The sequence below is a fragment of the Penaeus monodon genome, chromosome 7 (assembly GCF_015228065.2).
Source record: "Penaeus monodon isolate SGIC_2016 chromosome 7, NSTDA_Pmon_1, whole genome shotgun sequence".
In the NCBI taxonomy this organism is placed as follows: domain Eukaryota; kingdom Metazoa; phylum Arthropoda; class Malacostraca; order Decapoda; family Penaeidae; genus Penaeus; species Penaeus monodon.
Genome location: NC_051392.1, coordinates 10,568,936 through 10,585,645, shown reverse-complemented (window position 1 = coordinate 10,585,645; position 16,710 = coordinate 10,568,936). Strand labels below are relative to the sequence as shown.

At 47.4% G+C, this 16,710-nt stretch overlaps 1 protein-coding gene across 1 annotated transcript in view; it reads left to right on the top strand.

Moving 5' to 3' along the window:
• Positions 1-428: 428 nt before the first annotated feature.
• The window catches only part of LOC119575074 (rho GTPase-activating protein 26-like), a gene marked incomplete in the record, with an annotated part of 86,992 nt that continues 70,710 nt past the window's right edge, over positions 429-16,710 (top strand). Inside the window, 1 exon segment of the mRNA XM_037922461.1 lies at positions 429-510. Within this exon segment, the coding sequence (XP_037778389.1) occupies positions 444-510 (67 nt within the window).

The window sequence follows — 16,710 nt, the reverse complement described above, 5'->3', positions numbered from 1 at the left end:
GGGCGCGGCCTGTTCGGAGCGAGTGCGCCACTCCCGAAAGTGTCGAGTCTGAACTCCATTGCTAGGGATGTGTATATATGTCTAGGAGAGTTCCGGCCGGCCTGAGTGGGCGAACCTTAGACCTATGTCCATTTTCCTCCACGTTTGGCCGAGTATTAGGTTGCCTCCCTTATCCCCGCGCGCCCGCCGCCCGCACGCACGCCCATCAGGTAAATCCTCGACGGAACGGCCTCACTCAGGCACCTTGGGAGCTTTTACAAACTACATCGAGCAACATTTTCTTTTTTTTTCTCTTCATTTATTTGTACTTTGGAATTTTATTTTTATCCTTTTATCATCAAATATGTGATTATTGTTTTTAATGTGAAGAAACTAACAAGATTTCTTTCATTTCAGGTAAGTTTTTGCGTGGAAATGATTTGAGTGCTAGAAGGTGAGTCACGATGACCAAGTGGCCGAGGAGAAAGTACCGGGCTTTTGAAGCAGGCCTTCGCTGCGGACTCGGAATAAGTACATCCTGTATTTGTTGGTTATGCTAGTCATAGTAGGCTCTTTTTGTTGTTGTTTTTTGTGATAAAAGACATTGGTGAGTCCGGGAAACCGCCACATGTCAGTTGTCAGCAACATCACCTCCCCCCCTAAAAAATAATAATAAATAAATAAATAAATAGATCATATTAAATAAACAGAATATGAGTAAAAGCGTGACTCAGGTGGACCTTGGCAGAGTTTTCTGATCTCGGCTCGGGATACCGGGCTGGAATCTGCATGTCCTATTGTCGGCGTGGGTGTCCGGTCAGCAGGATGCCGGCGCGAGATGTAGCACAACGCGTTTCCAAGGCGAGGCGTGGGCGGCGGTTGAGTGTTGCTGGAACTAATGGGAGTTGGTTTTGCATTCTCTCTTCTTCCAGGGTTTCCATGGCGTTATTTTTGTTATGTGGCGATTGGGGAGGAAATTCGCGTGTGGTTAGAGGAGCATGTGGGATTTGTATGCAGTCTAGATAATTTGTTGGTTATTTACAGTTTAATTATCATAAACGAGAATCTGTCTCTTCAGCTCTGTCCTTCGCTCAGCCTGTGTATTGCGTAATTACTCTCCTTACTGAAGCCTGTGGGTTTACCCTTCTGAAGAGGAAATGGCCGGGAGGTTTTGTATGATAAGAGATACGCGTGGACTCGTTCTGGGTGTGAATTGTATACGTGTACAGCGAAGCTCGGGATCCATGTGTTCGCGCATAAATTTTGTCTGTAGCCGCATTTATAAATATGAATTATGTATTCGACGCATGCTGTGGAGAAGTAGGAGGATGTGCTGAGATTGACACAGGTATTCATTTGGGCGGTTGTAAAATTTGTTATTCTTAGATTTCAAAATACAGTGTTTTGTCAAGGTGCGTGGAGTTATTTGAGGTAAATATACGATCCCATCTCAATGCCGTGCAATTACATGATCTGTACAGACGATTTTCGTGTTCATTAATTTCTTCCGGACATAGTTATCTCTTATTCGCCTTTCCCGGCTGGGTTACTGTTCTTAAGTGTTCTCTAGTGTGTTGGTACGAAGTGGGACGTGGGTACGAGCCCCAGAGGAAGGGATTAAGAAGACCCTGAACCCTTGAGTTAGTCTTGTTTGTCTCGTGGCCCGTTTTTTTATGAGACGAGGCAGTCAATGAGTTGTTGTTCTGTAAGAATTCTTTTTTACTTGTGTATTCTTATCTTATGTTTTGGTTTGTGGTGTGAATTATTGTTGTTGTTTTTTTGTAGTGGTTGTCGTCTCAGTTATCTTGCTGTAAGTTTGCAGGTGATTATATTTTAATACAGTGCCCTCATGTGATGTTTTGATTTCATTTAGAAATAATTTTTAAGGTGTCAGTATGGTGTTTATCTTCATGTAAGCACAAACAGGGTTAAGATCTTTAACTTTACGTTTTAGTGTATTTGTGTGTTTCCTTATGAGGCGTCTATCTGTTAGCTTTTATGTTTGTATTTTGTATATATCGTTTGTAGACTACTTTTTTGTCATTTATGGATTATCCATATATATATTTTCAGTTTTATTGTATATTAATTTCATCTGTTTTATTCACCAATATTCGTTTCTTTCCCTTATTAGTATTTGATAGATTTGTTATTATTTGGTTATCATAAACGTTGATAGTTCTGATTTTATGAGTATATATATATTTTTTTCTTTCTTGCTTCGGTCTCGGCGGCGGTCTCGGCGGCGGTTTCGGCTTCGGTCTCGGCTTCATTGACATGTCGCATCGCTTGACACTTGGGGGGAGGGGGGAGACTGAGAGCGAAGGGTGGAGGTGGGTGGGTGATTATGGGAGTGGGTAAAGAGAGAGAAAATGAGAGAGAGAGAGTGGTTGGGAGGGAGAGAGTGAGTGAGTGAGTGAGTGAGTGAGTGAGTGAGTGAGTGAGTGAGTGAGTGAGTGAGTAGGTAAATAAATGAATGAATGAAAGTGTTGATGAGAATGTGAGAGGAGAATGAAGATAGGCAAGAGAGGAGATAGTGAAAGAGACGAGAAGTAGAGAGAGAGAGAGAGAGGAGAGGATGCTAACCAGGATAGTAGAAGCAATATATTCTCCTTTAGAAGAGGCTGGGAAGAAGATAAAGGGGGAAAATGATTAAAGGACATTGATAGTGAGTGTGTGTGTGTGTGGGGGGGGGGTGAGTGTATGAGTGTGTGAGAGCGACAGAGTGAGAGTGAGTGAGTTAGCGACACATGATTAGATAATGGAGGGTAGACGATGTAGGCCCGTATGCAAATTACTTGCTAGTCAGAATTGTTAGATGGGTATCCGGGGTCCCTTTTCAGGCCTTTGTCAGGAGAAGAATGGTCGTTCTCTGCGGCGACCTCCCACAACGCACACTGAACCATAACGAGCGCCAGAAATTTCAGACTCGTAAATAATGACCTGCGGATGCCTTTACGCAAGCATTTTTTTTTTCAGCGGACGACTGCAAGACCGTTGGCAGTGACGTTGGCTGACCACGAGACTTGGATTTGTTGTGCATACCATATTCATGGGCTTGAAATATGGTGTGTGTTTTGTACTATGTGATTGTGAGGGTAAATTAAAGGTTATTTCAGATATTGTTTTTATCCGAGTGATGATGCATTTTGAATAGGTGCCAGCATTTTACATATTCTAAAAAAAGGAAGTTGTGTGGTTTCATCTTCATCTTCACGATGAAGAGCGTCATTGTCAGACTAAGAATTGAAATAAAGCGAAGGAAAGGAAAGAAAATTGTGTTATTCTTTCCTACAATAAATTAAGACACAACTCGCAGACACAACATGCTTCAAAGTAGAATACTATCGCTCGTTCCCACAAACACTTTAGAAGAAAGTGTGCAGAGCGCGTGCAGGTGAAACCACAGAATGTGTTGGATTCCGGCGGTAATGCGAATGCACTCTCGGATCTAGTGAACGGGGTGGGGGCGGGGGTAGGGGGTAGTGTTGTTGTTTTGTCGAGCACGTGTTTGTAGAAGTAATGGCTTGTTTGTGCCGATGCTTGCCTGGGTTTTGTTTGTTCTTTGTTTTGCATCGTGTAGAGGATAACATGAACATTTAACGTAGCTGGAGACTCGTTTTTTGTTTTGTTTTAGTGTAGTCGTGCCATGGTATTGGACTAGGGGTGGGCGTGACACCTGTTTTATGCGTTAGCCTGATAACCTAGTAACTGGTATGTGTGCTTCGGGGTGGGGGGGTTGCCGGTCTTAGAGTCTTTGTGCCAATGTAAGGGATTCAGTTTGATTTCTGTCAGCTAAACCAGCTTTCAGTTCATGAATGCGTATCGTCGTGTCTTGGGACTGTTCCTATGGAACTCAGTGACGTTGATTGTGGTTGAATCGTGTATTTTTAGGTGTCCGCGATTCATGAAGATGCAAGTCGAACACTACAGGTTGGTTGTCTTTATTCATGCATTACTAGACACCTCTGTTGCAAGAGGAGTGATGGATGATATTATGTAGTATTTGTCCATTTTAAATGAAACTGCGCCATTTTATTTAGCGTTGTAAACAAAACAAATGGTTGAATGACGTAAGAGTAAGCAAATATAGAAGCATGGCCAGTGGGTATTATTTTTAGAACTACACGCTTGAGCGAAGTAGATAATGAGTGGTCTCTTATGATGACTTGTTTATGTTAATGACAGAGGAAGGACAGCTACATTGAGTTTAAAAGGCAAGTGAATGAGGAAAAGGTTGTCACAGGGAAGTGGCCACACCCCCCTACTTGCTTTTGCCGATCCTTAGCGCGAATGGCATAAGCACATGACAGGGCATTATCTTAGACTCGCAACGGATGTTCGTATCTTGCGGGATTACCCTCACCCTCACCTCCGTCGTGCCGTCTTTTATCCACGGCATCCGCTATATCCTGTATCGAATTCAGGGAGCTGCGATGCTGTAGCTTTAATGGGTGTTGTTGAAAGGGACTGTAGTCATCGCCGGAGCCCCGTGATAACAGTATCATCATCAGCGTTGGTAAACACCCTCATCTGCGTCCTGTGCAGATGGTCGTAAAACATGTTCATGGTGCTCTTGGATCTGGCCCTTGTGTGTGTCCGCCCACATGATCGCACTTGGCCGCCCGCGAAACCTTTTTCTTGTTGATGTTTGTGTTGGGGACTGCTGTAGCGTTTCGTAGGGGAGACAAGTTTTCATGTAGAATTGTATGTCAGTAAAACACATCAGTGACATGCCAACTCGAACACATGGCAGTGACATGGCCCACGTGTTTTATTAAGAGTCCGGCGTGGGCATGATACAACAACTTTATTCCTCTGACCTTTTAAAAAGAGGTAGGGGTGAGGAAAGAGACGCGAAAAGAAAGGAGAGCAGGAAAGGAGTGAAGAAAGAAAAGTAGAGGAGAAAAGAGAAGAGAGAGAAAGGCAGCTTTAGAGGCCATAGCGTGGAGATGAATGCAAAAGGAATTGTCTGATTGAGCGCGACCTTCCCAAGAAGGCAGACAAGCGGTGCCCGGCCTCGAAACGCCAGTTATGACTACCGGAATGCGAGCCAAGTGTGACGGTGCCCAGCTGTGGCATGAGTCTAGCTTGTATGGGGGTGGAGTAGGGGTGAGAGGAGTTGCCAGCTTCTTGGCTACGCTCAGTAGTAAATGGTTAACCAGAAAGGTAGCTTTTTTGTAGCTTGTGAATTAGGAAAAAATATGGAAAAAGTGTAGGTAAAAAGATATCGTAAAGCAGATATCTTTTTGTTATCTTTCTGGGGACCTTTTGCGGAGTGTACTATAATTGTTTGTTCTAAAGGACACGCAATAATTACTTGATACGCTATTTAACACTGGACAAGGTGTCGACTCCAGGTGCACACGGGGTCAAGCTGTGTGGAAAGTAGTTTCTGAAAGTGACGTGAGAAAAAGTGCAACTTCCACTCCGTGGCTAATTAAGATGCCTGCGGTCATTACGCATTCTGACACATATTTTCCCGCTTCTTCCCGGAGTTGAAATCGCATTAAATCCCCAAGTGAATAATGGCGTCGTTTCTAGAGGAGAAAGTGGTGTCCGAGCGGAATGAGTCGGGAGGAGGGAGGGCTCGAGGGAGGGAAGGAGGGAGGGAGTGAGTGAGGGAGAAAGTGGTGCGGACTGACCCAAGGCTCTCAAATGTTTCCCAAGACAGGACCGCGAAGGTACTGGCGATCCAGCCCGGCCCAAGCAGGCCCTTTCAAGCGGTCCTTCATCCCGGCTTCGGTGAAATGAGACAGCGGGCGATAAGCCAATAGTGGGTCCCTGTTGGCCGCAAATAAGGCTTCTTGTTGAGGGCCTTTTTGTTATGGCGGGGACGGCCCCTTTGTCAGTGGGATCTTTCGCACACAGTGAAGAGCCTCTTATTGAATTTGCCAAGCGTCCGGCCCCCCCAAAATGTTCTTGCGTAAGTTCGTGAAAAAATCCCCTCATGTGAAAAGCTTTCTTGGAATACGATGCGATGTGTCCGTTGTTTCCGGCGCGGCTTCGAAAGGCCAGACCTGACTTATATCGAAGGAATATTGATTTGTGTGTCTGAGAGCTGAAGGTTAAACGAAAATTAAGCTGCCAGTTAAAAAGGTTCCCCAAGACACGTGATAGACAGCCTACGTTGTACGAGTTCTCGGAAATAATGGTGAAGCTGTCGAGAAACTTCATTATGGAAGAGCGGATCGGTACAGCGGATTATTGTAAATTTGAGATTTCGAAAAAGGGGAATATGTTTTTAACAGATATGCTGTCTGTCTGGATGGCGGTGCGTGATATTTCATGTTATAGATATGACCCTGCTGTCGGTCTCGGGAATTTCTTTTGGCGTTCTAACTCTCCTGTTTTCCATGACATTTCGGATTGTTGACGAGGAAGATGAATGCGTTGCACCGGCGCTTCCCGTGTGCCAGGTGGCCTCGGCGGCCAGGCGCAACAACCATGCATTATTCACGGGTGTAATGAGCTCCTGATAGTGTCATCAGACCGTAATGTTTATCTTCCTCGACACGCCGCTGATGGGCCTCCTTTCCTTTCCCTCCTCCCTTCCTCCCCTCTTTCCCCTCTTTCTCGTCTTTCTCCTCTTTCCCTCCTTCCTTCTTCCTTCTTCCCTCTCCCTCCCTCCTCACTCTCTTCCGTCTCTCTGTTTCACCTTCTCTCCGTCTCTGCCTCACTCCCTCCCTACTTCCCTCTGCCTCTCTACCTCTCTGCCTCTCTACCTTGCCTTTCTACCTGTGTCCCTCTCCCCCTCTCTCCCTCTCCCCCACTTCCTTTCTACGTTTCTACCTTCTGCCTCCCTACTCATTCATCCACCATTTATTACATCATCCATCAACCTATTTATGCACCCCTACTTCTGTCCCTTCACCCATCAACCCAGGCAATAATCTATGTATCCCACCCACCCATCCATCCATTAATTGACCTTGTTAGTTCATCTGTTTTCTGATTATGTTTGCGATCAGTCTTTATCAATGCCTTTGCCTATATTAACTCTCTATACAATACTGAGATACAAGTGGATATAAGTCTACACGGGATTTTTTCCACAGGATCCTTATGTACATACCGGCGTTTGGACATCAATATTTCTTCCCCATTTAAGCTATTTCCCCAATTCAAAATGCCTCTACCCCTCCACCTCACTCCCTCCCATACTCCATTCCCTCCCTCGCCTTATCCCCACTTATGGTACCTCCCCTTTCTTCACTCCCCCCCCCCCCGTTCTTCCTCCGCTACCTCTTTCCCCCCCACTGGGTAACCCCCTCCCTCGGCCCATCTTCCCCCGCAGCACACGATGCCGCTGGATATAAATCTTTTATTCATGGCGCCGCTGGATTTCGTTAGATAGCGGTTGCATAATTGTCGTGCGGGGCCGCGGTGTGTTCTTGGTATAACTGTTGAAGATATACGTGCTCGGCTGTCTGTCTACCCCCCCATTATAGCTGTGGCGGTCAGGGAATTGCGGAATTTTCTACGGCATGCTACTGGTGTTATGGGATGCTGATGTGAAATCGTTGTTATCAGATCTTTATTGTAAAATTTGTCTTTATCAGGTTGTACTGATATTATGAGATTGCCAATTGTTAAACTGGTGTTATGATCGTCAAAGTACAGTGACAGGCTGTGATGAAGTCGTTATTTTAACTGACAAGGCGAATGACCGTCATGAATTTTACGTGACCGGTGGTGCAGTGAATTCCCGTCGGCTGTGGGACTTCTCAATTGGCCTGTCCGCCTTCTTGGCCTCGCGGCATTCGGCTCACGCGAGGAGGACAGGATTTTTTTTGTAGGAAAAGGTGGACGGGACCTGGGGGCGGGTTCGTTGGGGGGTAGGGGGAGTTCTCGATTCCTCCGATGAAAGGTGAGAGTCGTCGAGTGAGGGATGATCAGTCCTCTTTTCCCCTCTCCTCTTCCTCCCAGTCTCTCGCTGTCGTTTTTCCCCCTCCCTCCACCTTCATCTCTGCCTCCTCTTGTCACTCTCCCTTCTTCCTTCCCTTCTTGCTCTTCCCCTCTCCCTCCTCGTACGCCTCTCCCTCCCTATTTCGTCCTTCTCCTCTTCCTCTTCCCTCCTCCCATTCCCTCTCCTCTCGCCGCCTACTCGGGCCTCCTCAACTCCCAAAAGGAAGAAAATCGAAATGCGAATATTTCGATGCTTCTTCGCATGTTTACAGTGGAGACTCTGATTGAGCAATGAAAAACTAATTAAGATTATTGATGGCTATCCTAGCTTTTAATGCTGTGTCTCTTGAAACCATTACTTCGCAACGGCCTTCTGATCCGTATCAATGATATCTCTGTCGAAGTTTTTCCCCCCGCTGTGGCTGTGAGGAGCATTCACTTGATACACTGGGTCTTTTTCACCGCAAACGAACTTTCTGTTGATTGCGGCCGCATATCTACGTGTGTGTGTTCGGGGCTACTTCCTTCCCTTCTAGCCCCGGGCCTCTTTTAGTGCAGTTTCGCCACTAGTCTCTCTTTCTCTCTTTTCTCTCTCTTTTTTTTCTCTCTTTTTCTCTCTTTTTTTCTTTTTTCTTCTTTCTTTTTTCTCTTTTTAATCTCTCTCTCTCTCTCTCTCTCTCTCTCTCTCTCTCTCTCTCTCTCTCTCTCTCTCTCTCTCTCTCTCTCTCTCTCTCTCTCCTCTCTCTCTCTCTCTCTCTCTCTTCTCTCTCTTTTCCTTCCTTCTCTCTCTTTTCCTTCCTTCTCTCTCCTCTCCTCCTCTTCCTCTCTCTCCTCTCTTCCCCTCTCTCTCTCTCTCTTCTCCTCTCTCTCTCCTCTCTCTCTCTTCTCCTCTCTCTCTCTCCTCTCTCTCTTCTCCTCTCTCTCTCTCTCTCTCTTCTCTCTCTCTCTCTCCTCTCTCTCTTCTTCTCTTCTTCTCTTCCTCTTCTTCTCTCTCTTTCTCTCTTTCTTCTTCTCTCTTTCTCTCTCCTCTCTTCTCTTCTCTCTCTCTCTTCTCTCTGTCTTTCTCTTCTCTTCTCTCTCTTCTCTTCTCTTTCTTCTCTCTTTCTTTCTCTCCTTCTTTCTCTCTTTCTCTCTTTCTCTTCTCTCTCTCTCTCTCTCTCTCTCTCTCTCTCTCTCTCTCTCTCTCTCTCTCTCTCTCTCTCTCTCTCACTGTATGTGCGTGTACGTGTGTGTGCGCGTGTGCGCGTGTGCGTGTGTGCGTGTGTGTGTGTGTGTGTGTGTGTGTGTGTGTGTGTGTGTGTGTGTGTGTGTGTGTGTGTGTGTGTGTGTGTGTGTGTGTGTGCGTGTGTGCGTGCGCAGTTTGGTGCAGCGGTATCAGTGTGGTTCTGACCTAGTGGATGGTAATCCCGGCCATTCCTTGCACACGGGGGTAATTTAGAAGCATAATGAAATAGACAGCATGTCATACCAAGAATTATAACAAATGGAATGAAACAACATTTTTATCTATTATAATTATTTTCTTGCTCCCTCTCTCTCTCTTTCTGTCTTTCTTTCTTTCTTTCTTTCTTTTTTTCTTTTCTCTCTTCTCTCTCTCTCTCTCTCTCTCTCTCTCTCTCTCTCTCTCTCTCTCTCTCTCTCTCTCTCTCTCTCTTCCTCTTCCTCTCCCTCTCCCTCTCCCTCTCCCTCTCCCTCTCCCTCTCCCTCTCCCTCTTCCTCTTCCTCTTCCTCTTCCTTGCCCTTTCCCTCTTTCTTACTTTTTAAATTACCTTTCCCTCCCTCTCTCCATCCTTCCCGAGTAGCTTCAAACTGGTGCGTGGAGGAAGAGATGGTGGGATGTGGGTGGGGAGGGAGGGAGTCAGGGATGGGGGGGAGGAGTATCCGATGATGATGTGTGCCGTATGTGGAGTAATTGATCACCTTTGACCCTTCACATTCACCTGTCATCGCTGCCGCTCTCATCAACTCGGCCTCGTATTGGCGGCGGGGGACGGGGGAGGGAGAGGGAGAGGGAGAGGAAGAGGGAGGGGACGGGAGGGAAGGCGGAAGAGAGAAGGTCGACAGCAAGGAGGGTAGGAGGGAGGAGAGAGGGGGGAAGCAGGTAGGGAGGGAGGAGAGAGGGGGAGTAGGAGGGAAGGAAGGAGTAGGAGGGAGGGAAGGAGTAGGATGGAGGGAAGGAGGAGGAGAGCCGGGATTAAGGAAGGGAACGAGTAGGAGGGAAGGAAGGAGGAGAAGAGCCGGGATTAAGGAAGGGAACGAGTAGGAGGGAGGGAAGGAGGAGGAGAGCCAGGATTAAGGGAGGGATGAAGTCTAGCTAGTGTTTTTTTTTAACAGGACTAGCCAGCAATTAAGGCATCCTCGGTTTCTAATCCCATGCGGAAAAGTGATCATTATGGCTCTCCTCCTGCATTCTAAAGTGGGATTAGCAGTACAGGCAGGAGACGCAGTGATGGCCCGGCGAGTGCGCGTGTGGGATCGGGTATCCGCGGCGTTCCATCACACAAGCCTTATTAGGGGGCTTCTCCTGTTAGTTTTAATAGTGGGTCTTTTTTAATGGGAGTCTTAATTACGCAGGTCGATGAATTATTTGTTTCTTTGTTCTGCATATATTTGTTTGTGTATCTACTTATCTGACTGTATTTTTTTTTGTCATATATGTCAGTGAGATACAAGATACTTGGTTGTAATTTGATACTGTGCGTGGAAGATGCCGTTCGAGAAACAGTATTGATTAGCAAAAGATGTCAAGAGAGGAGGACAAGAGGGAGTAATGACGAATGCGAGTAAAGCAGGAAGAGGAAAAATGTAGTGGTTGAGGTGTTTTAAACGCCCCACTTATGATGCAACGAAAAAAAAGTCCCTGTTAAGTGATACCGTAGTGTCGCAATTACCTTGTGTGTCCAGTGACTGACAGACAAGTGTCCCTTATTTTAAGAAGTGTCGCTCGGGTCACAGAATCCTTTGAAAACATTCCCACAGTGGCCATACACACTAGGCCTAAGAATAAGCCCAAAACGACCCGTTTTACAGAGGAAGAGTAGGCTTTGAGGTCATTCGGTGGGCGGGAGGAGATACCATGGGAGGGAGGGAAGCATCCCCCCCCCGCTCCCTTCCATTACCCGTATCTACTGTGAAAGAGATAACGCGGATGGCGATAAGGGCGATGTTCATAGTTTTAACCGAGATCTGTTTGACCTTCGTTTTGGCCAAACACTCGCCGATACATGTACCGGGTACCCATAGCCAAGGTCTGTATAAGTATATACTTACACAGACCTTGCCCTGAGCCGTGCATGTATCCAGTGTGTGTGGTCGATAGATAGGGTTGATACACCTTCAAGAAATGCCCTATATTTGTAGCTAAATTATGCCTGATATTTTAGAACGGTTGTCAGTAAATGCGCCCAGTAGGTGTAGCCGGTACACATACCTCATCGATGTTGCCGATACATGTACCTGATAAATGATACTATGCCAGGTGGATGTTGCTGTTGCCTGGGCTCGATAAATGTTACCCGATAAATTTCCTTATTGTTCAGCGATGGTGAAATGCGACCGGCCGCTCCATCCCGGTAATTGGCGGCGCGTTTTGAAGGAATCCTTTCTCCCGCGATTGCCGGATGGGCTGTTTATTTTTTCTCCTTCGTCTGCTTGTGTGCTTTGTGTAGACGTGAGGGAGAGGCTGTGGTTAAGTTTGTGCGGGTATGTGTGTATGTACGTGGGCGCGTAGGTGGATGACGCACGCACACGCACACGCGCGTGCACACGCACACGCACACGTACACGCGCACGCACACGCGCATGCACACGCGCATGCACACGTACACGCGCACGCACACGCGCAAAGCACACGCGCACACGCACACGCGCACACGCACACGCGCACACGCACACGCACACGCGCACACGCACACGCGCATGCACACGCACACGTACACGCACACGCACATGCACACGCACATGCACACACGCTCGCACACACGCACACGCGCACGCGCACACGCACACGCGCGCGCACACACACACGCACGCACGCACGCACACGCACGCACGCACGCACGCACGCACGCACATACGCACGCACATATGCACGCACATATGCACGCACATATGCATGCACATATGCATGCAGATACGCACGCTCACACGCACACACACACGCACGCACGCACACATGCACGCACACACGCACGCACACACGCACGCACACACGCACACACACACACACACACACACACACACACACACACACACACACACACACACACACACACACACACACACACACTAATTATATTATTAAATATATCAAGGCGACTCTAGGGCACATAACGTCCATGATATACTTACTTGGGAAAACATACCACATTTATTGCAGATGTGAATCTTGACAATCTTATCTGTTCAATTTCCGGACGGCTGCTGTTGCTAGATATGTTTGTAAAATCGCCTGATAACTAGCCTGATGTTAATAAACGGAGTAGAAGTGTGGGAAGTCTACATAACGAAGGAGCAACGGCATAGCGCGAAGGAGCTGCGCTGGCAGAGGAACCCTCTGTGTGCCCTGAGGGAGATTCGGTCCTTTTTTCCGCGAGTGTGGCGGGAGAGCCGGAAACGCGGAGCGGCGTGCGTCGGGGTGCCTCAAGGTGACCCAGACGCCTGACTTCGATTCCTGTGGATTCCCGCACCTTCCCTGCCGCACGCGTCCTCCTTTGCAACCGCACGTCCGCGCCATCCACATCGCTGCGCACTTCCACGCGATCCTTCCCCATCTACAAGTCTGGTATCTTCCCTGGCATCTATGTCCACTCCCTCTTCCACACATCCACGCTAATCCACATGTCACCCAGATCCACGCCATCCCCCCTCCCGCTGCACGCATCTACGCCCCCGTTCCCCATCCCTATCCACACATCCACGCCCTCCTCCATCCACACCACCCACATCCACGCCCTGCTTCCCCATCCACACATCCACACGTCTTCTTCCTCCCCGGCACCGCTTTCTCTGATCCCACATGCCCTGCCTCCTCTGATTTTCTCGGCTCTCCGATCCATCTCTTATGACTCTTGAATTCATTCTTACGCGGTCGAATTTTGTGGGCGATGCTCAAGAATGGCGTTTAAGTTAGGAAGTTGTATCAAGCGTATTTTAGTTTTAGAGAGAGATATCTGAGAGAGAATGAAAAGGGACCGGGATCGAGAACGCGGGTCGAGAGTAGCCGTGCCGAGGTATAGCGTCCCGGGTCACGACCAGCTCAGGTGAAAGTCATCTCCCGGCTGCGACAATGCGGTCTGCCTGCCGCCCTGCCTGCCTGCTTGCCTTCCTGTCTGCTTGCTTGCTTGCTTGCTTGCCTGTTTGTCTGCCCGCTTGCCTGCCTCTGCACCTGCGTCATTCCTCGCTTCGGCGCTGCGGATGGGGCTGGGTATGAGAACCGGGGAATGAGCCGGAATGAAGCAACAGGTCGGGGGTATGATTCCGTGGGGTGCAGCAGGGCCGGAACTTATTGCAGAGGCAGCGCGCGGGGCCGGGAGCACGAGGGACGGGACACCAGGGGGTGGGGGAAGAGACCTCTGCTTTGGTAGTCTCGATTGGTGGTGGTTCGTGTGGCGGAAATTTATATGACTTACGCCGTGATGACCATAATGAAATAGACGCAAATGAACAGGGCACACGCACAGGCACACACACGCACACACACGCACGCGCACACACGCACACAGACGCACGCGTGCACACACACACACACACACACACACACACACACACACACACACACACACACACACACACACTCACACACTCACACACTCACAGGAACAGATATACACAGGCACACTCACAGGAGCAGGCACACAAAACATAATCATGGAATATATAAAAGTATTATACACGCCTTCTTTGTGTTCATGAGTGCACGCGTCTCCGTAATTCTGTAGAGGCGTTTATGAATCGTGCGGTGTGACGGATGCGTGTGACTGTGTCGGCGGGCAGTGACGCTTGGCGGAGATTGAAGGCTCGCCCTTGTCTTTGTGTGTGTGTGTCCATGTGTGCACTTGCGTGCTGGTGTGTGCGTGTGTGTGTGTGTGCGCATGTGATGAAAGTGCACGTGTGCAGTCCACCCCCACCCCCATATCACTCACCAACCTTGCAATCAGCGGTGTCGCCCGTTTCCCTTCCTGTCACCATAAAAGTTTATATATAAGGTCGGGTTTTCGGCGTTTTTGGCATTTTGGTGGAGTTCTCTCCAGTTTTCATGAAGATATTTATTGGTCTTTGCCTTGGAATAGAGTTCGTTGGTTTTGTTTCCGGTTTGCCGTAGACTTTAACCCTTCCTCCGTCCTTTCCTCGTCATCTCCGAGCACGAATGTTACGGTCGAGAATCTCGGAACGGAACACTGTTACATGGCCTTCCTGCTTCCGTTGGTGATGTGCACATGTGTTGCGGTGACTTTGCCATCGTGTCCCGCTGGTGCTGGTGTCAGGTGTTGTTATGCAAATGCTCATGGTGTTCTTGTTTCTGTTCCTTGGTGCTAGACTGCTGTAGTGTTTATACTTATGATATATTTTTTTGGTGTTATGTTATCTTATTACTATTATTATTATTACTATGCTAATCAACGGCACGATATATTAGCAATGCAAATAATGATAAGGATGGCCATAAAAGTAATACTGCAATATCAGTAGTAATAGATAAAAAAGGCAGCATTATTTCCACGATTTTATAGAACCGACAATAAAATCATGTCAATGTCCCCTTCCCCACACGATCATCAATACCGTTATTTTTTTCCATCCACCTCTCCACCTATCGAGATGCCATATTTGTTGAAACGCTCCGTGGGACCGCTCGATTCCAAAGCCATGTCATTTTGTGTCGCTATAAAACCCGGCAGATTTCTAGAGTGCCGCTGGGCGAGGAGATCGAGCGTTATTCCAGTTGGTTAGACGGCGCTCAGGTGGAGCTGGGTTTTCTGTGTCAGGGGAAGAGCTTGAAGACGAGTGTTTTAATTAGTAGTTACGTGTGTATTCATTTGTAGGTTCTTAAAATTGCCCGCTTAAATATGTCTGCGATTTTAAGACGTAGTTTATTGTATTGTGGAAATCAGGCAGTAGGATGCTGGAATGCGCCGTGTTGCTCGTACCGGGTCAGCTGTTGACCTTGCTCGCCCTCATCGAAAGGGTGATCCCGGTCAGGTGCTTCGACGTTGTTTTACGGCCAGATGGTGGCGGGCCGATTCGTCATTCGATTGATGTCCAGGCTGTTCCTCATTAAGCGGACGCCGAGGGGGACGCTCCACCTGCGTCCGATCGCGTGTGGCCCATGACGCAAGCGCATGTTTGCACCCGCTGTGGAAATTGATGTCGTCAGAGAGCTAAATGGTGTTTTTGCCCTCCTGGGGACGGGAACCGGGAACGTTCTATTGCTTTGGTGACTGGATGCATTGCTCGGGCGTTGAAGGTTGTGGTTCGGGTGATATGCACGCTTTAAAATCAGGCATAAAAACACATTTTAGTAGATATTATGATGCTAATTGGATGCCCTCTGACCCATCGAATGTATGGGTACAGCTTATGATGTTTTGATGTTAGGTTAGTGATTTACTTCTTCTACCAAAGACAGAATGCCGAAAGCGTTAAACCACACACATTCTAGAGATGTGGAAAGTGAATCTCAACGGTAGATAGCTAACAAGGCCAAAGCTGGGTATTAGAAGGTAAGGGGCGGAGTTTAAGGTACGCACATGTGCGCAATGCCCTTTACAGCGAGAGTGAAGCACTTCAACGTCTTGCGCAGAAACAAACCATGGTTGTGTACTGTATGTATGGTGGCCAAGGTAGAAACAACGTTCTATTATTACGTTTTTATCGGTGATTTATGTACGAGTTGTACGTTCTATTTTCACGTTTTAATCGATGATTTTATGAGTTGTGAAAAGAATGCGTGGTAAAGAATCCTGTCGTGTTATAAGGCGATTGTAGGGTGTCAAATAGAATCATGTCTTGGGTTAGGAGATTTGGAGAGGTCCTGTTTCCTGGCTCTTTCCAATACGTCCAAAGGATAGGAAGTGCGCTAAGTTAAACTGGAGTTCATCGGTCGCGCTGTGGCTCAGTATTTTTTTTTAAATAATTCATTAATTGATTATTTTTATAACCTATTAAAGAATGCTACAGGATATATATTTTATTTGGGCATCTCTCTTCCCTTGCTTTGAAACTTACTTGGTCGACTTGATGCGTGACTAATTTCGCGTATTCATTGCTTAAAGTCGTATTTTTGGTTCGCATTTATCCTTTATAATTCTCGAAATTTCTTCACGGACATGACACAAGAATAATTACACTCCGGTTATGGATTTCAATGTGCGGATTATTTCTTTGACTCGTTTACTCGTATGAATGTAACTGTGACCTACAAAAGAGTTTCGGGTCATGATACAAGTGTGTGGCACACGTGTGTTGGGAGAGCGCAGGTGCGCATCCTGGACTTGTAAGCTAACAATTGTCAGTATGGGACTCAGGAGATTTTTTTTCATTTTTAGGTTTTGTTTGGCTGAGAATATTAGAATTTACCGTGCAGCTTCACGGGAATCTGCTTTAGATCGAGTAATGAGCTAAGCCTTCCTGGTTTACTTCATTGATGGTTATTGCAGGCCGTCGTCCTCGCACACACTACCATATATCCTGCTGTGCTCAACTTTGTACTTTCTCCATCAACACCTCTCCTTTGTGACGTGACTCTGCCCCCGAAAGTGCGCATTTTTTCCGGCACATGGAGTGAATGACATTGCACGTCATTTCTCAACGTCGCCGACACGC